The sequence below is a fragment of the Dendrobates tinctorius genome, unplaced genomic scaffold, assembly GCF_039654945.1.
Source record: "Dendrobates tinctorius isolate UK_male_01 unplaced genomic scaffold, ASM3965494v1 ptg000258l, whole genome shotgun sequence".
NCBI classification, from domain to species: Eukaryota; Metazoa; Chordata; class Amphibia; order Anura; family Dendrobatidae; genus Dendrobates; species Dendrobates tinctorius.
The window spans coordinates 4,787,912-4,813,888 of record NW_027361925.1 but is presented as its reverse complement, the minus strand read 5'-3'; the positions used below and the strand labels follow the sequence as shown (position 1 = coordinate 4,813,888).

General features: G+C 42.0%; 1 protein-coding gene across 4 annotated transcripts in view; it reads left to right on the top strand.

The window, feature by feature from the left end:
- Positions 1 to 25,977, top strand: part of LOC141069332 (membrane-spanning 4-domains subfamily A member 4A-like) — a 284,745-nt gene that overhangs the window by 166,024 nt on the left and 92,744 nt on the right. For all 4 annotated transcript variants that reach the window (XM_073558807.1, XM_073558805.1, XM_073558808.1 and 1 more), the window contains exons 4-5: positions 11,098 to 11,154; positions 22,761 to 22,904. In XM_073558807.1, the coding sequence (XP_073414908.1) occupies positions 11,098 to 11,154; positions 22,761 to 22,904 (201 nt within the window). The remainder of the gene's footprint in view (positions 1 to 11,097; positions 11,155 to 22,760; positions 22,905 to 25,977) is intronic.

Sequence of the window (25,977 nt, the reverse complement as noted above, 5' to 3'; positions counted from 1 at the left end):
TCTCCAGGAAAGTGGCCGACGGGGCTGCGCATGCTTAGATTGAGATCTCGGGACGAGATCTTGTTGCCGAGATCTCAATCTGAGCTTGCGCCGCCCTCTGCGGCTATTTTCCCGGAGGCCACTGTATAGCAGCAATGGATCAGTGAGGACCTCCTGGCTTTCACAAAATGCCTGCGGGGCCCTGCCGCACCACAGAGCATCACCGTCTCACCTGTCGCAAAATGCCAGTGGAGCCCCTCCACACCACAGATCACCACCACCACACCTGTCGGAAAATGTCGGCGGAGCCCCACCACACCACCACCGAACCTGTCAAAAAATACTGGCTGAACCACCGGGAATCCCAGAGCACCACTGCCACATCAGCCTGGGATGGGATTTACCAGAGGCCACTGCACCATCCTGGACCACTGAACAACCCCTGTGACCATGCTCCCCTGTGACCTCTCCTCCACCTATGCTGAATTCCCCCCCGGTAAGCTGAATTCGGACTGTAAGACGGACCCCTGTTATGAATGGGTCACCGAGGAGGATAGCCCTGATCCTGTCCACACAACTAGCAGTAGCCGTGGAGAGTACCTACGATGATCCTAGACGCCTCGGCACAGCCAGAGAGCTAACTAAGCCTAAAGCAAGAAAGAGGAAATCTAAACTGCCCCGGAGCAGACCTCAAAATAGATAGCCCCCAAACATGTATTGTCGGTGAGACAAGATGAAAACACAAACGCTGGCAGAAAAATAGACTGAGCAAACAATGGGGCCCACACTGACTAGACAGGACAGGAAAGACACTGTCTGCAATCACGCAAAAAACCTGCAAAAGTCCAACACGTCTGATGCAAAAAACACTGAAGTCACACGACTTCGCCCCCCACTATATCAGCACTCTGGTATATCCTGAAAGCAAAGCAAAAAGAGACCAATATAAAAGGGGACAAAGCAAAATTGGCACATGCAGTAACATATGGGCGGTGATTCAGCACAGCCCCAGCCGGAGCTAGCTGACCTGCACAAAGCAGAGATAAACAAAACCAGATCAAATGCAAACAGAATAGTAAATGAACCACTTAGCTGAACATGCATGGAAAGAGCAGAAGACATCAGACCTCAGGCGGCACAGGAAAAAAAATCACCAGCAGGGATAGAGGGAGTCAGCTGTCTTAAATCCCAATCAGAAACCCCAGATCTCCAATCGTCTTTCTCAATACCAGGTGGCAAGCCTCTGTCAATCAGATCAGCTCCACTACCTCCAGTAACCACCAGAGGGAGCCCAGAAAGAGAACTCTCAATCTGACCAGCTCCACTATCTTCAATAATCACCAGAGGGAAGCCAGAGAGAGAATTCACAACAGACCCCCATTTGACACATTTTTTTTTTCCCTATTTTTCTTCTGAAAAATTGGGGTGCGTCTTATGGTCCGGTGTGCCTTATAGTCAGAAAAATATGGTAAATGCAACATTTTTTAAATTCTTTTTTATATGTTGCAATTAATTCCTTTAGCTATCCAGATGTTCATTTATTTTCTCAGCCTACGACTTCTCTAGTAGCTCACGATCTCAGTACACCCTAATAACTTCCACATGGACACAAATGTTCACACACAGATGAGTTCTAGTTTTAGATGCTTTATTGCAATCTCGTCCATTTTATTCATATCTTTTTTTTACAATTTTTGATCTTAATACATATTTTGAAATATATGTCATACAACATTTATATGTGTGTATTTATTTTACTATGTTATGTTTAATCTGTGTACTTTTTTGCTGACAAGCTTTATTCAGTCTAACAAGGGATGAGTCACATGACACTCATGGGGTCGGTTTTCATGCGCCCTTTTTTTATTACAATGTTTATTTATACATGCCCATGTAACTTGTACCTGTCAAAGTAATTTGTCCTGAGGAAAAAGTGTTCTACTTCGAAATGCGTTGACAAATAAACCAAATTTAATCTTCATGCGTCTTTAACTCCATCTGTCAACATTCCAGGCAGCGCAGAAATTAACCCATCCTTGTAAGGAAAATATGAGTTATTTCCTAATGCCCTAGGTACACATACAAAACTTCCTGCTGCCCCACCCCCATTTGGTTTGTGCATTGTAACATCAATCTTCACTAGCAATTCCTCCTCACAACTGCAGTCCCCCCTCTGTCTGCCTCTGTGAAACTCTATCCGCTCTCCCCCTCCCTTCAGCAGCTGGTCACTTCTATTGCATTTGGCAAGTTAAATGCGTTTTTTCCTGCCAAAATCTCCTTTGTCCATTCCAGGTTGAATTTAATAACACACAATGATCCTAGAGACAGGAAAAAGATATTTCCAGAATCAGTATAATTAGGGCTATGCACGGCAATATTTTGCAGCCGGTACGCCCATCAGAAACTGGGGAAACAGTCTCTGCCCCTCAGTAACATGCAGACATGTCATATTTATTCTCAAAAGAATGGTCACATCACAGGGGGAAAGGTAATGCCCCTGTCATCACCCTGTGAGCCCCCCAGCCAAAGATATGGAAAGATATGAGTTTTAATAACTTTTAAAAAGGGGTGTACATTCTCTAACACAGCCCACCAAGTGAGGTCAGCAAGGGATAAGTCCCTTGGTTTTGGGCTAAAGAATAAAGCTGAAACGCTCAATTGGGGAGGTGTCAGATGCCAGGAGAGCCAGCTAAGATGCTGTGCTGATGAACCATTTTCCTTGGGAAAGCCCTCCTCCCCTTTAGCGACATGTCATACCTGTAAGATAAGATAGAGTTAGTTTCTTATTTTAATCCCTTTTGTTTGTAACTGTATGTACATACTGTATTTTATCTCCTTTTGTAATATCTTTTGTTTTTTGTAAACACTGCCTATATTTTCAGGAGTAAACTTATAAATTTACTAGTTTTGTTCTTTTTGCTCTGTGATCGATCCAACACGTAGTCCGCACCAAATCATGCTACCTCTGGGTTGGTTCCTGACCCGATATAGGCTTTAGTATCAAACAAGGAACTGGTGGCAGCATAGTGTCCTGTGGTATTGGGGAACCCTGGCAGTGACAGATAGGAGGTTCATGTGTGTATTCCTTGCCTAGGACTGGTGATATACACACTGCCCTCACTGCCGAGTGCCCTTTAGCCAGTACGCGACAAGGCAGCCTTTCCGGCGACTACTTATCCTAGGTGCAGTTCCCTGACTGACCTGAGGATAAGGGGGTGCCAGAGAGCTGCAAGTTCCTAACTAGAACTGAAAGTGGAACCAAAAGTTGTGGGGTGATTTATCTCCTGACAAATATATTATATACCCAGGAAGTAAATTCATGACAATCGGTGGCACAGCAGTGGGATCATAGAGCTTTAATGATCTGGTTTGCGCAATCATTCCTCTCACTAAAGACTTGCACAGTTCTTGCGAGGACCCTGCGCAAAAAGTTTTGAAGATCGAACTCAGTGTTTATTAGATCTGAGATAATACTGTATGAAGCAGTTACCCCCTCCCTTTCTCTTGATTTTTCTGTCCTATCTTTTATTTGGCAATTATGGCTATGGCTATGAGGGGAGAGCTCTGGTATGTCCAGCAGAAAAAGGACACTCTTTCTGGAATATGTACGTACAGAGGCATTGACCCCCATGACAAAAACAAAGACCAAATGGTCGCGGAACTGGTGCATTTGAAGCAGTTCAAGACCGTTCCCAGAGCTCAACAGAGGCAGGGGCCAGCCAAAGTATGGACAATACTGATCCAGAGGTCCAACTGGTGAATGCCAGCTCTATTCACATCCAGGGCAGCAGGGACCACTATCTGCAGTTGGCCTTGGTGCAACTCCCTGCAGACGATCATCAAGAATGGATGAAGTTGATCCAGCAATACCAAGAGGCCGAGAAAGCCGAGCAGCAGGCCCAAGCCCAGCGATAGGCTGAGCGAGAAGAGAGACAGTACCAGCTGGAGTTAGCCCGAATCCAGGGGCAGAGGTCTTCCCAGTCCAGCAGTGAGTCCAGCAACGTCCGTTTCCTCAAACCCTGTCCCGAGCATTTTCCTGTGATCGAGAAGGATGGGGACCTTGACATTTTTCTGCAGGGATTTGAAAAAGCCTACAGACAGTTCCAGCTGCCTGAAAACCAATGGGCCTGATATTTAACCCCAGGGCTCAAATGAAAAGCTCTGGAGGCATTTGTTTCTCTCCTTCGAGACCAAGATTGAGACTATGAGGCCATTAAGCAGGCCCTGATAGAAAAAGTACCAACTGACTCCCGAGGTTTACCGTAAAAAGTTCTATAACCTCCAACGTGGCCCACATGACAACTACAGTGATGTGGTGCATGGACTGAGAACCCATTTTGACCAGTCCAGGGACTGTCAGTGATTACCTTTGAGCAGCTGAAGAACCTGATGGTAAATGACCAGTTCCTACACCTTTGTCCAGCTGAGGTGCAACAGTTTGTCATGGACCTGGAGCCAAAATATCGCGGATAAGCAGCGCAGATCGCCGACACCTACGAGGCCAATCGTAAACCGGAGGTGCGAAAGTCAGCGGTCACCAGCTGGGAAGGGGGTAGGCCGACAACCACCCCAGTGCCCCAGCCCGCTGACCCTCAAGGGGTCTGGCCCCATCTTCCAGCACCTGCCCTGCATATGACTCCGGGTGCTGCTATACCTGTGTCCGGTCACACCAGCCTTGTCTGCTCGGAGAGGCAGAAGATGAACCCCACATCTGAGGCCACAGGGCCTAGTGCAGCCATTTTCTTTTACTAGTTTTGTTCTTTTTGCTCTATGATTGAACCGACACGTACTCTGTGCCCAATCACGCTGCCTGTGGGTTGGTTCCTGACCCAATATAGGCTTTAGTATCAAATGAGGAACTGGTGGCAGCATAGCGTCCTGGTGGTATTGGGGAATCCTGGCAGTGACGGATCGGAAGTTTATGTGTGTATTCCTTGCCTGGGATTGGTGATAAGTACACCACCCTCACTGCCTAGTGTCCGATAGCCAGTACGCGTCAAGGCAGCCTTTCTGGCAACTACTTAACCTAGGTGCAGTTCCCTGACTGACCTGAGGATAAGAGGGGTGCTAGAGAGCTGCAAGTTCCTAACCGGAACTAAAGTGGAACCAAAAGTTGTGGAGTGATATTTCTCATGACAAATTGATTATATTCCCACGAAGTAAATTTGTGACAATTCTACATGAAAATACAAATAAGAGATTGTTTTATTCAATAAGTTATAGTGGCTGAGTATCTTCCATTGATGTTAAGTGCATACTATTATTTTGCAAGAAGCAGTAAAATCCAGAAGGTTTGGCATCAATTATAGTAAACTTTGACATGTGGGATGTCAGTTTCTACACAAATTGATGACTGAATGGATTCTTGGGTACATAAAAGGCTTACTGATGATGCAATGGAGGGAGAAAAATAAGAGTACGAAAAGCAGTTGATGAGGATGATATTGAGGTTGATGACAATGAGCAGGCACTACTTGTGTATGCAGATCAGCTATCAGAAATATGATCATGAGAAGAAGGTGAACAGCTTTAGCCTTGCACCTTTTGCTGGTCAGATTTCATTTCCCTTGTGAGCTGATAATACCATTTCATGTTCTATTGGAGAGACATACTTCCTAGCCTTTTTTTATTTTAAAACAGCAGAGCCTGTACAGTGCAATAGCATGGTCCTCTGGCAATGCGGAAAAGAATTCCTACGCCAAGATGTCCGCACATAGGACTTGCCGCCACCACACCCACCACCAGGGCTTTCAGGCACAGATGAGCCTCCTACACAAACATCAGTTGTGACGTCACCTCTTCCAAGTTGATGACAGAAGAAGCAGATTTTGCCCCAGAAGATCTGTTGTTCAGTCATTGGCTCTGATCTTTAATGCCGAATCCACAAACCCTTCCCCACCATATTCAATAAAATCACCTGCTCATCATCAACATTAACCATGAATAATATTACTGTTGTCTTAGAATGGGAAATGTCCTGAGCTCCCTGTCCTTATGCCTAGATCCCAATTTTAGATTTTCCCTAACTAAGAGTGCCAATACCTCATCCAGTGCTCTATTACCATGGTTTGCAGAAACAACAATATAGCTAGGTGTTTGCATTGTGTCCTCCATCTCCTCTAGCACTATGTCATTTGTATGCAAAAACTGACTGTGCACCTCATCCAAAAAATCAACTGATAGAAGTTCTTGTTAAATATCTTCTATGACCCTCGAGTGCTTGAGACTAAGGGGCTCAACAGACGGATGTGTCATTGACACAAATTAAAGTCTGCTATGAAATAGATTAGCTACTTTGTCAAACGAGGAGGTCAACTGTAGAAGACCCTAATGTTACGTATGCAGGTGGTGCACGTGGCTCATGGACCCACTGTGCCACGAGGCCAGGCTTTCCTAGGAGGGGTGTAGCTAAGCGATTACCTGGTGTTCACTGGAGCTCCTGATGTTGGAGTCAGGATTGACCTGCAAGTAGCTGCCAGATACCACTCCTAGTCAGTGTCCGGTACTTCAGCTATTGACCCTATGTGTCAGGAATGCAGACACGGAAACAGATTCGGATTCCATTCAGAATCCTCTGCAGAATGGTTACAGATATGCACTTTGGCTACTTTAAGGCTACTAGGTTCAGGATCCTCGGGTAGAGCGGTTACTGACAAAAAAGTCTCAGACAGGACTGATTCGGAGACTGATAGGACAGTCCGGATACACAGAATATTCGCATAGGCACTTGTTCTGACACACAGGTCTCAGATACTGGTTCAAGTACTGCTGGAGCTGCTTCAGGGTTCAGGACTGGCCACTCAAGGAAAACAGACTTTGGATTCAGGACTGGCCATACAAAAACCAAGGACTTTGCATTCAAGATATTGGCCACACCAGAACCAGCGGTTCAGGTCCAGGACACTGGAAACACCAGGATAAGTGTCCCTCACGACTCATTAGTAATCTCCAACACTACCAAATGAAATAATATTGCTTTGTCACCTCCTTATAGGGAAGGGTGCCTTTTATACTAAATGCCTCTCCGCAATTCACTGAGGGCATTTTACTGTGTGTGTGTGCTGCCCCTTTAAGATCAGTGGAATGCACTAGGTTTGCCACAGGGAAGTGCTGCACGCACAACCCATGGAAGCAGGGAGCGCGTTGGGGACCATGCCGTGTGGCCGGGGTGCTGAGTATGTCAGTGTCCCTGCAGGTAGGGGGAATGGGAACCATGAAAGGGTGCCAGCAATAGTGTTACAATACCCCCTTATGGCGCCTCTTCTTCAAGCCTGCGAGGACTCTCTGCAGAGAAGTTGGAGGCCAGCACCTATTCAAGGACTCCTAGGACTTCTCTTCAAGACCACAATGTCTCATTGTCATTAGAAAAAAGTGAAAGTTTCTCACCATCTTCACTACTAGGATACTTCTCTCCATCAATCCATCCTCAGTATAGGACGAAGTGAGTGTATTACCAGAACTTGGCATTGGGAATTCTCTCTCCGTTTGATGAGATCAGCTACCACCCCAGAGGATTCAAGGACCAACTGGAGTTCCACCGCCTTGATGTTCCCATCAGTAGATCACCTAGAAACTGAAGATACCTTCTCTGCGTCCATCTTCAGTCTGGTCTGCAAGACGATACATTCACAACATGGGGAGGTTAATGAACATATGGGGACCAGACACCTCTTGTGACTCGACTATCCCCAACTAAGCACTTCTCGATATCTCCAGACTAGAATGGGCACTCGAGTTCTCAGTTCCGGGGCTCTGGACAACCGAACAGAAGTGGATGGAATGAAATAGACAGAACGTGAAAGGCGATCTTCTCCATATGCAGTGCTTCTGTCTGGAACTCTAGATGTTCAGAAATGTCTGGACTGTTTTTTGGTAGGGCTCATCCCTCACCTGACAACATTCTCACTGGATTCTGAAGCTGTCAGATGGGAATCTGTCCCTTACTCTTCAAGGCCTGCAGCAACAACTTTCCCTCCAAACCGAAGCCTCTTTTTGCCTAAAATACAGTCACAGTCATCAGTGGGAGAGGGATTACTCTTGCCAAGGATGGTCTCTCCTACTGGCCTAAGGCTTTGAAGTTTTTAGACTTCTCAGGACAAAGACCGCCTGATGTTCCACAGAACCTTAGTGTTACTATAATCCCTTCTCACAACTGAGTTCTGGCTTCTGCACTGCCAACTAAACACCGTCTTTGGAAGGATAGGGCCAGGCATGATGAACTGCTTTCAGATGTCACCTCACTGGGCTGCTCCTGGAAGTTGGGAAAGGAAGATGACAAAGAAGATACAAGACTCGGCTCATTGAAGACCTTTCGGAAGGCCACCGGGAAGGCCTGCACGTTCCAGGTCACAGGATCCATGAGGACTTGAGCCATGCTAAGGCAACTCCTACTAGGTAGGACATTAGAAATCCCACCTTGATTCGATTAGAAAGAAACTGATGACCCAAAACTACACATAGTGCCACATGCATTGCTCTAGGAGCCCACGGCACTGCTTTGGATCCCCATAGTACTGTGGCAGATCATTCAGGATGGGTTCCACTCCAAAGGCATAAGTTTCCTGTTGAAAAGGCACAACTTGGACTGGCACAGCTGACGTCAGGGCTTCCATTTGGGCATTAAGTATCAGCAGATGAAACAAAAATTTTTCCTGGTTCTCTTGTTGGCAGTTGAGCTGCCGATACAGCTCCTAGCGCAGACAGGACTGGGGATCAGTGGAGCCTATGGCCATAGCAATCTGTTACACATGAATTTGGCATACGTTGTTCATGGACATACTGCCATGGGTTTGGGTTTGCCTAGGAAGGGCATAGCTAAGCAGGTACCTGTTGTTCACTGGAGCTCCTGATGGTGGAGTGAGGCTTTACCTGCAGGTAGCCACCAGATTCCACTCCTAGGCATTCCCCGATATTGCAGTTGCTGACCCCAGGGGGCAGAACGGTTAATGACACTGATTTGGGCTACATTCAAACTACTAGGTTCAGGATCATCTACTGATATGGAGTCTCAGACAGGGCTGATTTGGAGACTTATAGGGCAGTCCACATACACAGAATTCTCAGAAAGGCAAATGTTCAGACACAGGTCTCTGATATTGGTCTAGGTACATTGGAGCGGCTTCAGCGTTCAGAACTGGCTGCACAAAGAGCAGGGACTTCAGATTCAGAAATGACCACACAAGACACAAGGACTTTGGTTTCAGGACTGGCTGTACAAGGACCAGGCACTTCGGGTTCAGGACATTGGCCACACCAGGACCAGGGGACCTCACAACTCACTAGAAGACCACTACACTACCTAATGATACAATGTTGCATTGGTACCTCCTTAGGGGAGGGTGTCTTTTATACTAAATGCCTCACAGCCATTGGCTGTTTAATATTTTTAGTCATGGGATGGTTGCCATTGAGACTTTTTCATTTAGAATACTATTTGAAAAAAAATTCTAAAATTTACAGAAAAGTTTAACAACTGTTTTCAAACTCTGCAAAAACATGGACTCAATGCTAGGAATGGTACATGCGGTGTACAAAAAGGCTAATGCAGTAATAGGACACCTAAAGTATCAGTGTGATGTCTACATGCCTCCAAGTGGTAAACCTATACAGGTTTGCCAGAACTAACTGGAATAATGAAATGTCTAGACTTAGAGTAATTTCTTTTTCAAATTTTTGCTAGGCAAATTAAACCCCCTTAGCCAAAGAGGATGAAGTAGCAGCAGATGAAAGTTAGGTTCATGCTTCCAAAGCCGCAATATAGTTATGGAGTATGCAGTTTAAAAACTAGTCTTGTAAAACTGGTATGCAAAGATAAAAATGTCTGAATTTAAACAATATTCTACTTATCACCCTGACAAAAATCTATGACTAAGAATGCAAAAATGTTAGGTACATGCACAGAAAGAAAACTGCAACACCAGCCTGCAGTATTTTTGGTAGTATATGGCTGCTAAGATGAACTAGCAAAAAGTAAAATGTATATAGAGGTTTTCACCCGCAGCATGTTGTGGGGTGAATCGTTGCTAAATTAGACTAATAAAACTGGTATGCCAAAAGATAAACGTGTACTTGCTTTTTTAGACTAAACAAAATAACATTTCCTTTCTCAAAAAGAACATGTCAAGAAAAGGTAGATAGGTACATGTCCCAAATGTCAGGGACTGAGACTACCACTAATATTTTCTATGTTCTTCACAGAAGCGAGAGTACACCACACTCTATCTGTAATTATGAGTGGTTTACCTTGACCTCATACGCCTAAGGCCTGTTTCACACTTCAGTTTTTTTGTGTCAGTTGCAAACCGCCGAAGTGTGAAAAAGACGGATCTGTTTCCGCTTTGCAAAAAACGGATGCATCAGATCCGTTTCTTGGACGGATCCACAGCAGCCGCTATAGTGCATGAAATTTAAAGGAACAGAGGTCTGGAAAAGAGAGATTTCATCATCTCTACTGATCAATGTAAATAATTTGTACAATATATTTTATGGGAGGCTGCAATAACAGGGATGCCTAATATCTTCTTGTGTACTGATTTGTGATATATATTTTTAAAAAAGTGTATTAAAAATGTGAATGTTTTAATTATTTTTAATTATTTTTTTGTAATTTCATAGGAAAAAAATTTTTACTTTCAATTTTACCTTCTAATATACAAGTATACAGTATAGCGATATACTGGAATACAGAGGTGTATCTCTTTGTAGCAGTACAATATGCCTGTAAAGAGAAAAATGCCATTTACAGCATCAGGACCACACTTCAAGAAAAGTAAATAATGATAACTGACTATATATGAAGGCATCTGCTGATCCCAGACTAAATGCTGGGGGTAAGAGGAGAACTTACACAGGGAGGAAACAGAACTACTAATACAGCAGTGCCTGGAGTGAGATACAACAAGCAATATCCTTTAGTTTTGAATTGTTATAAAACTAGTTTAGATCAAGGGCATGGTATATGATACAAATGTTGTTGTTTGGTCACTTAGAAGTATGGCAAGAAGGATATGGAACATTTTGAATTACTGTACTTCAAGTAATTATAAGTGTTATAATGTTATCTATCAAGCTTACTTACAGGTAGTGCATTGTATAAAAAAGTATTTATTATTTTTACAGTACATCATTGCAGGAGCTCTGACAATTTCTGCTCATCATAAACCCAACGTCTGCTTGGTGAGTGACTTTATAAATGCTGGTAATTATTACCGTAATTTAATCCATATGGGCACATATAGGCCCATTTAAGACCTTTTTCACATGTCCACCAAATGTGGAAATTCCCAGCCTAACCGTAGTGTCGCCTGACATGAGCTAACTGCCACAAAAGCATATATGAGACTGTTAACTCAGCTAAGTAGACCTGGAGGTCAAGGCAATTAAGGTGATGCAAGCAGGATCTGTGTTATATACAAAACACACTTACCGGTCATAATTCTTAGTACAGAATAAGCTCCCAGTATACCCAGGGTAAATTTAAAACAAAGCATCTCATTTTAAAAGACTTTATTCTGGCTGTGTCTTTATTAACAATATAACTATAGGATTAGTACTGAATAAGTGTCTTATAGATTGATCACCTGACAATACAAACGTGACACCAATCCCACAAATATGAACACCACTTGCCACTGCTACAGAGCAAGTGAGAAGAGCAGAGCAAAGTGCCAGAATTGGTCAATATCCTTGGCCCTTTACCAGCCTGAGAATACCAGCCCCCAGTTGTCTGCTTTAGCTTGGCTGGTTGTCAAAAATTGGGGGGGATCCTACGCTTTTTTTATTATTTATTTAGATAATTAAAAAAACAGTGTCGGGACCCCTCTATTCTTGATAACCTGCCTTGCTGAAGCTGACAGCTAAGGGTTACAGTCCTCAGGTGTGAGTTTTGCCTTGCTGGTTATTAAAAATACAAGGGAACCCATACTGTTTTTTTTAATTACTTATTTACAGCACAGGAGCCGGCTGATGAATATTCCCATCAGCTGCTCTTTCTCTCGCTGTTATTTGCATCAGATGAATAGAGCATTAGTCCCATCATCTGACACCAATGACTGAAGGCAAACTTTATACCTCCGATCACAGCTGAGCACTCACACTGTCTTTTGACAGTGTGGGAACCGTGGCTGTTTGATCGGCAGTGATGATTTTACCGCCAATCAGAAGCGGTGTTTGCCGTGTTGTCATGTACAGTCATATGTTAAAGTTTGGGCAGCCCTATTAATGTTAACCTTTTTTCTTTGTAACAATTTTGGTTTTTACAACAGCTATTTCAGTTTCATATATCTAATAACTAATGGACTCAGTTATATTTCTGGATTCAAATGAGGTTTATTGTGCTAACAGAAAATGTGCAATCTGCATTTAAACAAAATTTGACAAAAGTATGGGCACCTCAACATAAAAGTGACATTAATATTTCGTAGATCCTCCTTTTGCAAAAATAACAGCCTCTAGTCGCTTCCTGGATCCTGGATGAAGGTATTTGTGACCATTCCTGTTTACAAAACAATTCCAGTTCAGTTAAGTTTGATGGACACCGAGCATGGACAGCCCGCTTCAAATCATCCCACAGATGTTCAATGATATTCAGGTCTGGGGACTGGGATGGCCATTCCAGAACATTGTAATTGTTCCTCTGCATGAATGCCTGAGTATATTTGGAGCGGTGTTTTGGATCATTGTCTTGCTGAAATATCCATCCCCTGCGTAACTTCAACATCGTCACTGATTCTTGCACATTATTGTCAAGAATCTGCTGATACTGAGTTGAATCCATGCGACCCTCAACTTCAACAAGATTCCCGGTGCCGGCATTGGCCACACAGCCCCAAAGCATGATGGAACCTCCACCAAATTTTACTGTGGGTAGCAAGTGTTTTTCTTGGAATGCTGTGTTTTTTAGCCTCCATGCATAACGCCTTTTTGTATGACCAAACAACTCAATCTTTGTTTCATCAGTCCACAGGACCTTCTTCCAAAATGTAACTGGCTTGTCCAAATGTGCTTTTGCATACCTCAGGCGACTCTGTTTGTGGCGTGCTTGCAGAAACGGCTTCTTTTGCATCACTCTCCCATACAGCTTCTCCTTGTGCAAAGTGCGCTGTATTGTTGACCGATGCACAGTGACACCATCTGCAGCAAGATGATGCTGCAGGTCTTTGGAGGTGGTCTGTGGATTGTCCTTGACTGTTCCCACCATTCTTCTCTGCCTTTCTGATATTTTTCTTGGCCTGCCACTTCTGGGCTTAACAAGAACTGTACCTGTGTTCTTCCATTTCCTTACTATGTTCCTCACAGTGGAAACTGACAGGTTAAATCTCTGAGACAACTTTTTGTATCCTTCCCCTTAAAAGCTATGTTGAATAATCTTTGTTTTCAGATCATTTGAGAGTTGTTTTGCGGAGCCCATGATGCCACTCTTCACAGGAGAATCAAATGGGAGAACTACTTGCAAGTGGCCACCTTAACTACCTTTTCTCATGATTTGATACACCTGGCTATGAAGTTCAAAGCTCAATGAGGTCACAAAACCAATTTAGTGCTTCAGGAAGTCAGTAAAAAGTAGTTAGGAGTGTTCAAATCAAGAAAATGATAAGGGTGCCCATAGTTTTGCACCGGTCAAATTTTGTTTAAATGCAGATTGCACATTTTCTGTTAGTACAATAAACCTCATTTGAATCCAGAAATATAACTGAGTCCATCAATTATTAGATATATGAAACTGAAATAGCTGTTGCAAAAACCAAAATTGTTATAAAGAAAAAAGGTTAACATTAATAGGGGTGCCCAAACTTTAACATATGACTGTACATGACAGCATGGCAAACACTCGATGTTTGGACCCCCCATTCAAGTGAATAGGGTTCGTGTTCGGGTCTGGTTACAGTTCTGGTATCCAAACCCAAACTTTTTGTAACTGTTCGTCCGAACCCTCGGACCCCAACAACCAAGTATCGGCCCATCTCTAACCAGGAGGTGAAAGGACTGCTGTCACACATGCTGAGCTATGGAGTGATCCGCAAAAGCCAGAGCCTCTTAGAGACACTTATTGTGTGTTACTTCGAAAGAAAGATGAAATGCTGAGGTTCTGCATGGACAGTTGGATGTTTGCATAGTGCAGGATTCCTACCGCTTACCCAGGACTGAAGAATCCCTGTTTGCTCTGGGAAAGGCCAAATACTTCTCCCTCAACCTAGCCAGCGTCTACTGGCAGGTCCCGGTGGCTGCTGAACATCGCCCAAAGAAGGCCTTCTTCCACTCTATGGGTCTGTATGCCTTTCGGGCTGACAAATGCACCGGCGACATTCCAATGCCTGATGAAGAGATGATTAGAGGATCTAAACTTTGAAATGACCTTTATGCATCTTGATGACATCATAATTTACTCTTCCATGTTCGAAGATCACCTTAGGAGGAGTCCTGAGGAGATAATTTGCATATTCCTAGTGCATTCTGGAATAAGTAAAGTCTCTACGAGCTCAAAGAACACTGGATTTTGGCCATTGCAGCTGAAAGGGGGACATCGGTAAGCCGCGTGCTGGAATTTTGTCACATTTGTCCCCGCTTTCATATCTCATTAACAATACGAACATGGAAGAGGCCAGGAGCCATTAGGTGAGCCTCATTTGTTGCTACATGTTCACAGACTTACCAGTGGAAAAGCCAAACTTCACATGTCAGAAATGCAAGCTTGGGTCCTTGTTGGAGGAAAAGTTGCAAAATCTAGAAGAGAGGTTAGCTACATTAAAATCATTAAGGAAGATGAAGAGCTCTTAAGGCCTCGTCACACATAGCGATCTCGCTAGCGAGATCGCTGCTGAGTCACAAGTTTTGTGACACAACAGCGATCTCACCAGCGAGATCACTGTGTGTGACAGCGCTCAGCGACCGGCCCCCCTGCCAGTATTGCTGATCGCTCTGGGAAACCTCTGGACTTTTTTTTTGTCGCTGGTCTCCTGCTGGCCAGCACGCATCGCTGCGTGTGACAGGCGGGAGACCAGCGATCTGCTGGTAACTAATGTACACATCGGGTATCCAAGGGACGGGCGTCCCTTAGATACCCGATGTGTACGTTAGTTACCAGCGCGCTGATACAGGGAGCTGGTAACTAACATACACATCGGGTATCTAAGGGATGCACATCCCTTGGATACCCGATGTATACGTTAGTTACCAGCTCCCTGCATCAGCACGCTGGTAACAAACGAACACAGCGATGCCGCGCGCTCGGCGTCGCTGTGCTGATCGCTGGTGAAGCTGTCTGTGTGACAGCTCACCAGCGATCACATAGCGACTCACCAGCAATCCTGACACGTTGATATCATTGTCGGGATTGATGGTGAGTCGCTATGTGTGACTCCAGCTTTAGACAGAGCAGAATTATCTCTTCATGTTACAAAAAGAGAAGAAATTCGAAGTGCACCTGAAGAAACAGACGAATGGAAGCATGTGACCAGAGAAGCAGGAGGATCGGGAGACAGTCAGCACCCATACTGCTCAGGAACCATTACCAGGCTCTCATGCAGGAGAATGATGAAGAATTAGATCAAGAAAAGACTTTGCCCAAAAAGAACAACCTTGTACGCCTTCAGAGTCCTCCTGGAGGAAGAAAGAAAAATGTTGTGAGGACAAAAATGTCCAGGAAGGATGGGAAATCTTGAAAAATGAGATTCTCAAAGCACAATCATTAACAATTCCGAAAAGAGGAAAGAATAGGAAGCATTTAAGGAAACCATAATGGAAGAGCACAGAACATAAACACATGTTAAAAAGGAAGAAAGAAATGTTTATCAAATGGAAAGAGGGAGGCATATCTAAAGAAGAATATAATGCTGTCTGCAGAACCAGCAGGGCACAAAACAGATTATCTAAAGCTGACAATGAATTAAGGCTTGCAAGAGATGTCAAAAGCAATAAAAAAGGATTTTGGAGACATGTTAAAAGTAGAAGAAAAGTAAAAAATGCTATAGGATTCTTACAGGATAAAAATAATGAAATGGTAAGAAAGGATGTTTAGAAGGCCAAACTTTTAAATTCCTATTTTGCATCTGTTTTCTCTGAGAAAGAAAATGTAACTTCAACTGATCTTCACTGTCCTATTAAAGGAATAGAAGAATCCAGGATATGTATAAACAGATAGATAGTGAGGGAATACTTAGCTAACATAAATGAATTCAAGTGTCCAAGTCCAGATGAATTACACCCCAGAGTACTGAAGGAGATAGCATAAGAAATTTTTGAATCACTCTCCATAATCTTAGAAAATTATTGGAGAACAGGAGAAGTCCCAGAAGATTGGAGAAGAGCAAATGTTGTTCCTATCTTCAAAAAGGGGAAGAAGGTGGACCCAGGGAACTATATAGGCCGATGAGTCTGACTTCTATATTAGGAAAGATCTTTCAGCAAATTAATGAACAACATGTATGAAAGTACCTGGATAAGAATGAAGTGATTAACCAGAAACAGCATGGGTTTGTAACTAATATGTCATGTCAGACTAACTTAATTTCCTTCTATGACAGACTCACTGACTGGGTGGATCATGGAAATGCTGTAGATATAGTATATTTGCCAAAATATATAACATAATCCTTATTGAAAAAATGACTAAGTATGGAATGGACAAGGCATCTGTTATGTGGATTCATAACTGGCTTAGTGATCAGACCCAAAGAGTGGTCGTAAATGGCTGCACATCCAGTTGGAAGAATGTCTCAAGTGGGATACCTGGCCCTGTATTGTTCAATATCTTTATCAATGATTTAGATGAAGGAATATATATATATACAGTATATATATATATATATATATATCTGATTAATTTGCTGATGACACAAAGCTAGGAGGGATTGCTAATACTAGAGAAGAGAGAGAGAATTCGAAAAGATATAAATAAACTGGAGCAGTGGGCAGCAACTAACAAAATGGTTTTTAACAAGGAAAAATGCAAAGTACTACATTCTGGGCAATAAAAATGAAAAAAAGCATATACAGAATGGGAGGAATAAGGCTAAGCAACAGCACATGTGAAAAAACTTGGTTATACCAATAGATCACAGACTGCACATGAGTCAACAGTGTGATGCAGCAGCAAAAAGGCAGATACAATTCTGGGATGTATTAACAGAAGCATACAGTCTAGATCACATGAAGTTATTATTGTCCTCTACTCCTCTTTGGTCTGACCTCATCTGGAATACTGTGTGCAGTTTTGGGCACCAAATTTTAAAAAAGACATCAGCAAACTGTAGCAAGCTCAGAGAAGAGCGACCAGAATGGTGACCGGTCTGCAAACCATGTCCTGTGAGGAACGGTTACAGGATTTGGGAATGTTTAGCTTGCAAAAAAGAAGACTGAGAGGAGACTTAATAGCTGTCTTCAAATATCTCAAGGGCTGTCATATGGCAGAAGGATCATCTTTATTCTCATTTGCACAAGGAAAGACTAGAAGCAATGGGATGAAACTGAGTGAGAGGAGACACAGATTAGAAATTAGAAAAAACTTTTTGACAGTTAGGGTGATCAATGAGTGCAACAGGCTGCCACGAGAGGTGGTGAGCTCTCCTTCTATGGAAATCTTCAAACAGAGGATGGACAGATATCTGTCTGGGATTATTTAGTGTATCCTGCTTTGAGCAGGGGGTTGGACCAGATAACCCAGGAGGTCCCTTCCCACTCTACCATTCTATGATTCTATGAGTATCTGGCTAGAACAAGTGTTGATGCAGGCTTCAAAAACTTGTGCTAATAGTCAAACTCTGAAAGTGTCACTTGTTTAAGTGGGACATTGAATATCTGGGACACACTGCTTACAGCGTGGGTGTATACCCCACCTTGGAGAAGGTGGTTGCAGTACAAAAGTTCTAGGGCTGGCTGGATACTACCATAGAATAATAAAAAACTTTGCCAAGATCGCAGCACCGCTTAACGAGTTACTTCAAGAAACTGCAGGGGGAGCCAAGCGGTAACCAATCCATATGAATGAGGAAGCTTTTCAGGCATTAAAGATGGCATTGACCGATGCTCCCATCTTAGCTTACACTGACTTCTCTCAGCCCTTCGTGCTGTACACCAACAGAAGCCTGTATGGGCTAGGAGTTGTACTGGCCCAGGAAGGAAGAAAAAGAGTGATTTCCTATGCCAGACGGTCACTGAGAGAGACTGAAAATAACCCGGACAACTATAATTCATTTTAACTGGAGGTGCTGGTGCTGGGGTGGGCTATGATTGAAAAATTTTCAATATAATTGTCGAGGTCAGAAAGACACATGCGGATGGACAATAATCCCCCAGCTCACCTAGAGAATGCGAAACTACGCTCACTGGAGCTGAAATGGGTCACAAGAATGTCCACATATCAGTACAAGACAAGATCTCTTACCGGTCGAAATCTCAGAACACACTTGTGGATGCTCTGACTCGAGTCACTCAAGTAGACCAAAAGAGGCATGCAGATGAAGAACTCGAAGGTGATGAGATTCCAGACTTCAAGCAGCTGTTATAACCGCCCAAGAGTCTAGAGAAGAGTCAAAAGCGACCCAAATACTGGGTTGCCCCAGAGATGAGTGGGTACATCTACAACAGCCTGATCCCGAACTAGCGGAACTGAGTAATTGGGTCATCCTTGGACAATGACCCAGCCAGGATAGGACTACTCTACCCACCAGAACCCTGCAGATCTTGGGCCAGTGGGAGTTGCTCTTCATGAGAGATGTCTTGCCATGTCTAAGAATCTAGCTCCCTTGAGAATTTGACGTCACTTTTCAAATGGTGGTTCAAGAGGGTTGGTTGTGCAGTTTGATAAAGAAGCTCACGAGAGAGGTGCTCATCTTGGTGCTGAGAAGACCTTTTGGTGGTTGAAGTAGCTGGTGTATTGGCCCCAACTCGGACAGATTATGGATGAGGCCTGCCAAAGATGTCACCTGTGCGTGCTGAAAAAACCTCGGAAACAGAGGGCCCCTATTCAAACCATCTGAAACCTCAGCACCCTTGGAAGTGTTGATGATTGACTACTTAATGTTCAGGATGTCTCCCAATGGCTACGAATAATGCTCGGTGATGATTGACCACTTTACTAAGTTTGCGGTGGTGACCCCAAACTGGGACCATACAGCTGAATCAGCGGCCAGAGCCATCTGCTGGGATTAAATTCGCATATTTGATGCTTGAAGAGGATTCATTCTGACCAAGGAACCTGCTTGCTGGGAAGAGCAATGAAAGAGCTGTACCGCCTCTATGAACATCGATAAGTCGAACACTTCATTCAGACCTTGTGGCAAATGCTATGGACCTTGGAAGAGGAGAAGATGAAATGGCCTAAATTCATTTCTGAGTTGCTGTGGGTCTACAACAAGTCCACGTGACTTCTTCATAGAAGAAGCTACACACGAAACACGCATTGGGGCACCAGGACTATTCTCAGGTCAGGTACAATTTATCGGGTGTTACCTTTTACACATGATGTGTTCAGTGGACTAAATCTCCATATGTTTACCTAAGCTGCTATGCACTATTGGCACTTTGCAGGCGCAAAGTTATGCTAATCGATCTATAGTCTATTGAGCTACTTTTTTAAGGTGTTTTGCACTAATGCACTTTACGGGCGGCTTTCATTATATGGCATTTGCAATAACTTTGTATAAAATAACTTTCTTTGCTGGCTTGCACTATTGCACTTTATTATGTTAAATAATCTGTTAACCCTCCGTCAGGCGCAATATAGATTCTCCTCAGTTCATGCGCAATGTGCCTGACAAGCACAGGTCAGAAAACCACCTATAGTAGCTACATATTTCAATTTCAGGACTATAGAAGTAGTCAGTGACCTTCATAGGAATGTATTAAAAGAGATTACACCAAATCAGATGCAAAAAAAACATTTATTAACCATAAACTTATTAAAACTAAAAGTACCACTTTTCGGTAGTACCGCCAAATAGGCTCCAGTTATCTTTACTTAACTATTGCTTAAATATAAAATTATGGAAAAAAACTTAAAGGATATTGCACTTAGATGTTACTTAATTATTTTCTACTCATCTTCAGTGGTTTCAATTGCAGCAGAAGCAGCACAGGTACACTTAGAAAAGCAAGGCTGGCAGACGAAAGTTGCATGGGAAAGGCAGATTGATTCTTTACATATTTTGCAGTCATATTTAGAAAGCCTTCTGAAACCAGATACAAATGAGCAGGTAGTACAACTGCGTCTTTTAGAAGGTGGTAGAGTCGGTGTTTGTTCTGGAACGTCCTTGGGACGTCCTTTGTATTTTTATCTTTGCCCAAATAATAAGCTAGATCTGTGTCTGTTTCCTCTGTATCAGTGTCATCACCATCCTGCTCTGTTCCAGAATCAGTGTTACATTCTGCTACCTCATCTTCAGATGAAATGTCACTAGATTCCTCTAAATCCTCAGTTACTGCTGGTTCTTCCTCATCATCTTCTAACAAAAAAATCTTCATTTCTTCTAAATGAAGGGGTTTAGATGAATCATACTGTTTTCTGGCCATTGCAGCAGAAAATCTGAAGCAAGAGAGAAAGAGTATGTGTTAGGGCGCAATGTGCCTTAGAAGCCACCCTCCTTTTGTCTAAGAAAACAGTACTTATGTACACTAACTTAGCATTAATCCTTCATAAAACAAGCTAAATACACAATCGTGATGAATAAAAAAAGAAAATACTAACCTTTCAATTTGTGTTGAAATCAGGCGCAATGTGCCTGAGAAGCCAAAGTGTTGATATCTGCTCACTAGAAGGTCTGCTGAGTCACTGTGATATCAGGTTTCACAGAGCCTGTAGAGTCAGGAGATAACTAGGAGGGGTGGGGTTTTCTGATAAGTGGGCAAGGAGAGAGAAGTGAAACTAATTACTGTGTGCCTGTCAGATCTATTGCGCCTGACGGAGGGTTAAGGACTTTTTTCCTATGAAAGTACTGCTGGCATATATTGATGCTTTTTAAAAAACATTTTTTTTTGCAAATACCTTATGGATATTTATCCAATTGTTTATGTAGACACCATTATATTTTTCATTGTGTAAACACCAACATGGTTTTTAAGGATTTTTTGAGGAATTTTATTCCTAGTATAGACTACTATGTGGTCATATATATTTATCTTCACTAGAGGAGGATTTTCTAAATATTATATGCAATTTTTCAAAAATCCTTCAATTGTACCAAAGTGATCTGTGGCTAATAGTCCTTATTTTTGCATATGTATCTCCATTGTCTGATGTTAATATATATATATGTTTCAATAAAGATGGATTATGATTTATTTGTACTGGGCGTATACTTCTGTTTCTTGTAGGAGTTGTTTGTATATAGGAAGTGCTATTGATCAGGCTGTTGGAATTCTTTTTTTGGTTATACAGCAAAGAATATGATACATAGAAATGAATGAAGCCACATCAGGGAACCACTTCTACACTATGGGACAGAATTATAAAATTTGTGTAAAATTAAAAAATTCATTCACCATTAATTCTATGGGTAACAAAGTCAGTATTTCTGTTAGACAGTTGAGATATGAGACTCCATTGGGCTAATGCATGAAGAGTCCGCTGGAGTAAGATCCAGCAAATACATTGAGGCCTCTTTATCCATCAAAACTTTACACCAGTCACTACTTATGGGGCATAAATTATTTTGTATTTGATGGGCTGAGCTAAAGCACCTCCACTGAAACAAAGCTCCGCTCAATTTTTATAAAATAAGTGCTGTTGGTGTCAAAAGAACAAAAGCCACAAATATATTTGTGCAAATATATGTTGCTCAAAAATGTTGTGACATTTGCAACGATTTTACCCCAATTTTCTGCCACAAATTGAGGAATCGGTGCCTAGTACCTACAGTATATACTGTATATATTTTTACATTTTCAAAGAATTTATTTTTTTTACAATTTACCTTCTAAAAGAACACAAATTGCTAGACAAAAGTTTTTAATTAGCAGTTATGTAATAAGAATTTTCTTAGGACAATACAAATTTTTAGAGATGCCATTAATCTACCACTTTTAAACCAAATTGCAAGTTGACTGATTATTTAGAACCTTAGAACCAAATTGCTCTGCTTGCTATGAGTTCCAAAAAATGATGAGTTTGGATTTATTAGGGTAATTTGATTCCAACTTCTGGGTGCACTATCAGCCATGAGAAGTTTTGGGCTTCCATACGCCAGGGGGTATCTGCACTTTTCTGGCTCTTCCCATATGTACAGTTGTGTTCAATTAGTTTACATACCCCAGCAGAATTTTTGCTTTCTTGGCTTTTTTTCAGAGAATATGAATGATAGCACCAAAATATTTTCTACACGCATGGTTAGTGGTTGGGTGAAGCCATTTATTGTCAAACTACTGTGTTTTCTCTTTTCAAATCATAATGACAACCCAAAACATCCAAATGACCCTGATCAAAAGTTCACATACCCTGGTGATTTTGGCTTGATAACATGCACAGAAGTTGACACAAATGGGTTTGACTGGCTACTAAAGGTAACATCCTCACCTGTCACCTGTTTGCTTGCAATCAGTGTGTGTGCGTAAAAGCTTTTGAGCACAACTGTTTGCATTTTCTCCTGTATGATGTCAATAGTAGATTTGAAACCTCTATTCTTGGAAATAAATGTATGTGATGAAAAAAAACAAAAAACACTTTACAATAAATAAGAACTATGAAATAATCCAATCTTGAAGTCTGATACCAAAGCTCAATTACAAAATCCATGCTTACCCATATTTTAAAAGGTATATAATAATTTTGTATTTGTCTTTTATTTCAACAGATCAGAGGATCTCTCTCCCTAAACATCATCACTTCCATAGTAACTACTATTGCTCTAATCATAAATATTGTTGATCTCACAGTCATGCAAAGTTTTTGGAATTGCTATCATGGCTCTGGCAGTCAAAGATGCAAGAACCAGTTAGTAAGTTTTATTCATCTTTGCACAATTTAGTAAAACAATTGCTAATAAATAGTTCAATATGTCTTCTGAGAACCCTGACAAGTGCTGATGCCATGACACGGTTGTCGGATATCCCGGGCTCCTTACCTATCCCTAGCGCTTAGGGGGCACCCTATCTATCCCTGATACCTGGATTACTTCTAATGGTGAAGACCCTGGGGCAATGTACCATGCTGAGCTCATGAATCCACCCTTAATCTGTTCCCTTCCCCCATCCAGGGAAGAGTGGAGTAGTGATTAGTGATGGGCAAGCACTAAAATGCTCGGGTGCTCGTTCCTCGGGTCGAGCAAATTGGAATACTCGGGTACTCAGACAGAACAATGAGCCCAATGTAAGTCTATGGGAGACCCGAGTATTTTTACCGCGATCCCCCAGGGGTCCTTTTAAGGTTTAAAAACGTCTGAAACTGATGAAAACTGCTCAAATGACACAGGAACAGCATGTGGATCGCCCCTGGAAGCATTCCTGGCTCCTAGTTCACAGCTTTAAACAATTTTTTCAGAGTTTCATGCCATTTTTACCGGTGTACCAAAAAACATACCAAAGCGAAATCAAAACGGATTTTGCAGGGAAATATGTTAAGGTACATCCTTTCCTGGTTAATGACTTGTATATAAGGCAAAATAATTAATCCCAGACCAAAATGTTCCTCCACCACTTGGGCTATGTTCAGATGCAGCGTTTTTGATGCGTTTTTCAACTTTAACATTGCTTTCAACCAATACAAATGTATTCACTGGGAAATGTCATTGTAACATTTACCAACCCTAGCTGGCCATATGGTGTGTGACACATAAGCAGACACATCTTGTTTCATTTATGAAGGAGGGACTCTTAAAGTCACAGAGCCTATTTTTACCGGGGCATCAGGTGACATTAATCTTCTTAAAGGGCCATTATTAACCCTTTTACTCCCAAGGGTGTTTTGCACGTTAATGCCCAGGCCAATTTTTACAATTCTGACCACTGTCCCTTTAAGAGGTAATAACTCTGGAATGCTTCCATGGATCCCGGTGGTTTTGACAATGTTTTCTCATGAGATATTGTACTTCATGTCAGTAGTAAAATTTCATTGATATAACTTGCGTTTATTTTTGAAAAAAATGGAAATTTGGTGAAAATTTTGAAAATTTCGCAATTTTCCAACTTTTAATTTTTATGCCCTCAAATCACAGAGATATGGCACAAAAAAAACTTAATAAGTAACATTTCCCACATATTTATTTTACATCAGCACAATTTTGGAACCAAAATTTTTTTTTGTTAGGAAGTTATAAGGGTTAAAAGTTGACCAGCGATTTCTCCTTTTTACAACACCATTTTATTTTTAGGGACTACATCACATTTGAAGTCAATTTGAGGGGTCTATATGATAGAAAATCCCCAAAAGTGACACCATTCTAAAAACTGCAGCCCTCAAGGTGCTCAAAACCACATTCAAGAAGTTTAGTAACCCTTCAGGTGCTTCACAGGAATTTTTTGAATGTTTTAAAAAAAAAAATGAACATTTAATTTTTTTTTCACAAAAAAAATTACTTCAGGTCCAATTTTTTATTTTATTTTACCAAGGGTAACAGGAGAAATTGGACTGCAAAAGTTATTGTGAAATTTGTCCTGAGTACGCTGATACCGGATATGTGGGGGGGGAACCACTGTTTTGGTGCATGGCAGAGCTCGGAATGGAATGAGCGCCGTTTGACTTTTTCAACGCAAAATTGGCTGGAATTGAGATCTGGCGCCATGTCACGTTTGGAGAGCCCCTGATGTGCCTAAACAGTGGAAACCCCCCACATGTGACCCCATTTTGGAAACTAGACCCCCAAGGAACTTATCTCGATGTGTGGTGAGAACTTTGAATCCCCAGGGGCTTCAGAGAAGTTTATAACATACAGCCGTACGATTAAAAAATCTTATTTTTTCCATAAAAATTCTTTTCACCCCCAATTTTTATTTTCCCAAGGGAAACAGGACTCCAAAAGTTATTGTGCAATTTGTCCTGAGTACGCTGATACCCCGTATGTGGGGGTAAACCACTATTCGGGTGCATGGCAGAGCTCAGAAGGGGAGCAGTGCCATTTGACTTTTTTGGCTGGAATTGAGATCAAATGCCGTGATGCATTTGGAGAGTCCCTGATGTGCTCAAACAGTGGAAACCCCCAATTCTAACTCCAACCCTAACCCCAACACACCCCTAACCCTAATCTCAGCCCTAGACCTAACCCTAGCCCTAACCCTAACCCTAGCCCTAACCCTAATGGGAAAATGGAAATAAATACTTTTTTTTTAATTTTATTATTTTTCCCTAACTAAGGGGATGATAAAGGGGGGGTTTGATTTACTATTTATGGTGGGTTTTTATGTTTGGCAGCTGTCACATGCTAAAAGATGCTTTTTATTGTAAAAATAGCTTTTGCATCACCACATTTTGAGAGCTATAATTTCATGTGTAATTGTCATGTGAGGTCTTATTTTTTGCGGTATGAGTTGACGTTTTTAATGGTACTATTTTCGGGCATGTGACATTTTTTGATTGCTTTTTATTCCGATTTTTGGGTCGCAGAATGAGCAAAAACCAGCATTTCATGAATTTCTTTTGCGGGGGTGCGTTTACACGTTCCGCGTGCGGTAAAATTGATAAAGCAGTTTTATTCTTCGGGTCAGTATGATTACAGCGATACCTCATTTATGTCTTTTTTTACTTTTTATCGCTTTTATGCAATAAAAACAATTTTATATAAAAATAAAATAATTATTTTTGCATTGCTTTATTCTGCAAGCTATAACTTTTTTAATTTTTTGCTGATGATGCTGTATGGCGGTTTGTTTTTTGTGGGACAAAATGATGTTTTCAGCGGTGCCATGTTTATTCAAATCCGTCTTTTTGATCACGCGTTATTGCACTTTTTGTTCAGCGGTATGATAATAAAGCATTGTTTTTTTGCTTTGTCTTTTTTTGTCTTTGTAAGGGGTTCACTAAAGGGGTTAATTAGTGGGATACTTTTAGAGGGCGGGTTGTTATGGATGCGGCGATAC